The following is a 3,523-nucleotide window of genomic DNA, read 5'->3' as shown; positions in this document are numbered from 1 at the left end:
GGTTACCCCAGGGTTCGTTGGCCAAGGACCTGTGGCCACCCCTGGGCAACGGGGCAGAGATGCCACCGGAGATCAGCCCAGTGCCCGCGTGCGGGTCTGCACGGCGCAGAGACCGTAGGGCAGGGCCCTGCACTGTCCGGCAGGTTTGCAGTGTGCCGGGCCGCCCCGTGCTGGGTTGCAGTCCCAGGTGGGGCTGTGCCACACCACGCCATGCCATGCCATGCCACTGGGACCATGCAGACCTGTGCCATGCCACCACTGCCAATGCCACCATGTCAGACCATGCCATGCCATGCCACTGGCACCATGCAGACCTGTGCCATGCCACCACTGCCAATGCCACCATGTCAGACCATGTCATGCCGTGCCACTGGCACCATGCAGACCTGTGCCATGCCACTGCTGCCAATGCCACCATGTCATGCCACCACTGTGGCTGCCGCTGTGCCATGCTGCGCCACGGCATGCCACTGGCACTGTGCCGTGCCACCACGGCCAATGCTGCCATGTCAGACCCTGCCATGCCGTGCCAATGGCACGGTGCAGACCCGTTCCGTGCCACCACTGCCCAGGACCGTGCCCTGCCGCGCTGCCGTCGGGGCCCCCGCCGCGCCGACGCACGCGCCCCCGCGCCCCCGCGCCCGGGGCCGGCCCACGCGGCCGCTGGCAGCCCGGCATGAATGAACCGCCCTCCGCCAATCGGCGGCCGCCCCGCCGGCGGGTGCACGCGGGCTCCCCCGCCGAGCGCCTCCGCGGGCCAATCCGCCGGCAGCGGCCGCCAGCCGCCGGCCAATGGTGGCGGGAAGCGCGGGGCGGCGCCCCGTGCCGGCGGCGCCCTATGGCGGAGCGGCGCGGGCCGGCGGCGGCGGCGGGCGGGCCAATGGGGCGCGGGGGCGGGGCCGGCGCGCGGCGGCCGGGCGCCCCGGCGCGCGGCTCTAAAGCGCGGCGCGGCGCGGAGCGGCGCAGACGGCCATGGCCGCCACCGCGCAGTACCTGCCGCGCAGCGCCGCGCTGATGCACCCCGACGGGGACCGGCTGCACCAGGGCACCACGTACCGCGAGGTGCAGAAGATGATGCACCACGAGTACCTGCAGGGGCTGGCCCCCGCCGCCGGGCACGCCGTCGGGCTGGCGCACCACCAGTGGCTGCCCAGCGCCGGCACGGACTGGGGCAGCGGCGGGGGCGGCGGCGGCGCGCACCTCCCGCCCGCCGAGCACGCCAAGGGCGGCCCGCCGGGGCCCCGCGAGGAGCTGTCGGCCGCCGCCGCCGCCTTCCACCACCGCTCGCACCTGGTGCACCAGCCGGCGGCGGGCGGCGCGGCGGGCGGCTGGGCGCAGGGCGGCGCGCACCACCTGCCGCCCATGTCGCCGCCGTCGGGGCAGCCGCTGCTCTACGCGCAGCCCTACGCCGGCCTCAACGGGATGCTGGGCCCGCCGGCGCCCGCGCTGCACCACGGGCTGCGCGACCCGCTGGGCGCCGAGGAGGCCGGTGCCCACGAGCTGGCGGCCTCGCCGCCGCCGCTGGGGCCGCCCGAGCCGTCGGACGAGGACGCGCCCAGCTCCGACGACCTGGAGCAGTTCGCCAAGCAGTTCAAGCAGCGGCGGATCAAGCTGGGCTTCACGCAGGCCGACGTGGGGCTGGCTCTGGGCACCCTCTACGGGAACGTCTTCTCGCAGACGACCATCTGCCGGTTCGAGGCGCTGCAGCTGAGCTTCAAGAACATGTGCAAGCTGAAGCCGCTGCTCAACAAGTGGCTGGAGGAGACGGACTCCAGCACGGGCAGCCCCACCAACCTGGACAAGATCGCGGCGCAGGGCCGGAAGCGCAAGAAGCGCACCTCCATCGAGGTGGGCGTCAAGGGCGCCCTGGAGAACCACTTCCTCAAGTGCCCCAAGCCCTCGGCGCACGAGATCACCTCCCTGGCGGACTCCCTGCAGCTGGAGAAGGAGGTGGTGCGGGTCTGGTTCTGCAACCGGCGGCAGAAGGAGAAGCGCATGACGCCGGCCGGGGTCCCGCATCCGCCCATGGAGGACGTTTACGCACAGGCGGACACGTCGCCGCTGCACCACGCGCTGCCCGGCGCCGTGCAGTGACTGCCGGGCCCCGCCACCGCGGCCCCGACGGCGGCGCAGCGGGCGCGGGCGCGGGGGACGCGCTTTAATTTATTCCTCAGACTGGCCCGGCCGCGCCGCTCCGCGCCCCGCGCTATTTATTCGCCCGCCGCGGGCCCCCCGCGCGCCGGGGCCGCCGCGGCCGCAGCAGCAGTAGCCAAAGGTTTGCGACTCTAATTTATTCCCTTCCTCGCGTGGCCGCCGGGGCGGCGGCGACCCCCGGCCCCGCTCCGCCCGGCCCGGCCCGGGCCCGTCCGGGGGACGCTGCGGCGCCGCTTCCCGGCCCGTTTCTATTTATTTTCTAACCGTGCGCGGAGCTCTCCCCCCACCCCCCCACCCCCCCCCGCTGGTGGGTTCGGTCCGGTCCATCCCCTTGGGTTTCGGTTTTTGTTTGTATCTTTATTGCAAAACCAATGTAGACTGCGAGGGTACGTTTCTATTTATGTTATAGTAAATATTTTATTACTTACATAAACCATTTACCCAGGAACCGGTCTCGTGTCGTCTTTGCGGGCCCGGGCGCGCTCCCTCCCCGGGCCCCCCGCGCCCCCCGCCGCCGCGCTCCGTCCCCGGGGGCAGGCGGGGGCCGCCGGTGCTCCCCCCGCCCCGGGCCGCGCTCCCCGGAGCCGCCGCGCTGCGCAGCCCCTGCGCCCGGGGTAGCGGCCCGGCGCGGCTCCGTGCTGGTGCCGCCGCGTTCTTCCGCGGCTCCGAACCGAACTTTTTGCCGCCCGCAGCGCCAGCAGAAGCGGCTCTGAACGCAGCCGTCCGTCCGCAGTTTGCGCTGTGCGCTGGGCAGCGCGGCCGCGGAGAGGCCCGCATCCCCCAGCCCACCTCCCGGGCCGTCAGGTGGCACCAGGTTTTACCCTTTCCCGCTTCCATGCCCCGATCCTTGGCCGTTTGGCCAAGAAAGGCTGCAGACTTAGGGGCTGCGGTCTTTATTGCTGGGAGCACCCGCGCGCATCTCCACGCTAAACCTCTTCTCTTTCAGCAAAACGTCGAGAAAAGTCGCGTGTCAGGGTTGCGTCCGACCGAGCGGGTCCCTCGCCTCCTGCCGTGCGTTGGGAAAACTTTGGAAACGTGGCCTGTGCAGAGCCCCTGCACTGCCGCAAGGCTTGGGCGAAATCTGGTAGTAAAGCCCCAGATTCTTTCTTTTTCTCTGGCAGATAACTTAACCGTGTTCTGGAGCATCTTGGCGCTCACCGCTTTCCTTCCCTGACTCTTGGTCAGGCTGAAAAGGGGATTTTTCTGGTGATCCCGCTGCATCCTGCACAGGAATGCCTAGAGAATTAATTTTATATATATATATTTATATACAATTTTTTAACGTATCAAATGTGACTTGCACTTGAAAATTTAGACATGAAAATTTTAGTCCTCGCTGAGGTTTGATTTTGTTGCGATCTGTGCCTTT

General features: G+C 69.6%; 1 protein-coding gene across 1 annotated transcript; it reads left to right on the top strand.

Moving 5' to 3' along the window:
- The first annotated feature begins 957 nt into the window (after positions 1 to 957).
- Positions 958 to 2,592, top strand: POU3F1 (POU class 3 homeobox 1). The gene has a single exon (XM_055800927.1). It carries the CDS (start codon positions 973 to 975, stop codon positions 2,092 to 2,094), a length of 1,122 nt encoding a protein of 373 aa, XP_055656902.1. The 5' UTR covers positions 958 to 972; the 3' UTR covers positions 2,095 to 2,592.
- The last annotated feature ends 931 nt before the right edge of the window (positions 2,593 to 3,523 follow it).

The sequence above is a fragment of the Falco peregrinus genome, chromosome 3 (assembly GCF_023634155.1).
Source record: "Falco peregrinus isolate bFalPer1 chromosome 3, bFalPer1.pri, whole genome shotgun sequence".
NCBI classification, from domain to species: Eukaryota; Metazoa; Chordata; class Aves; order Falconiformes; family Falconidae; genus Falco; species Falco peregrinus.
This window is presented reverse-complemented; position numbering and strand designations above follow the sequence as displayed.

What these genes read in the sequence shown, in the direction of transcription:
- POU3F1 (XM_055800927.1), top strand. Translation starts at nt 973, where the DNA reads ATGGCCGCCACCGCGCAGTACCTGCCGCGCAGCGCCGCGCTGATGCAC.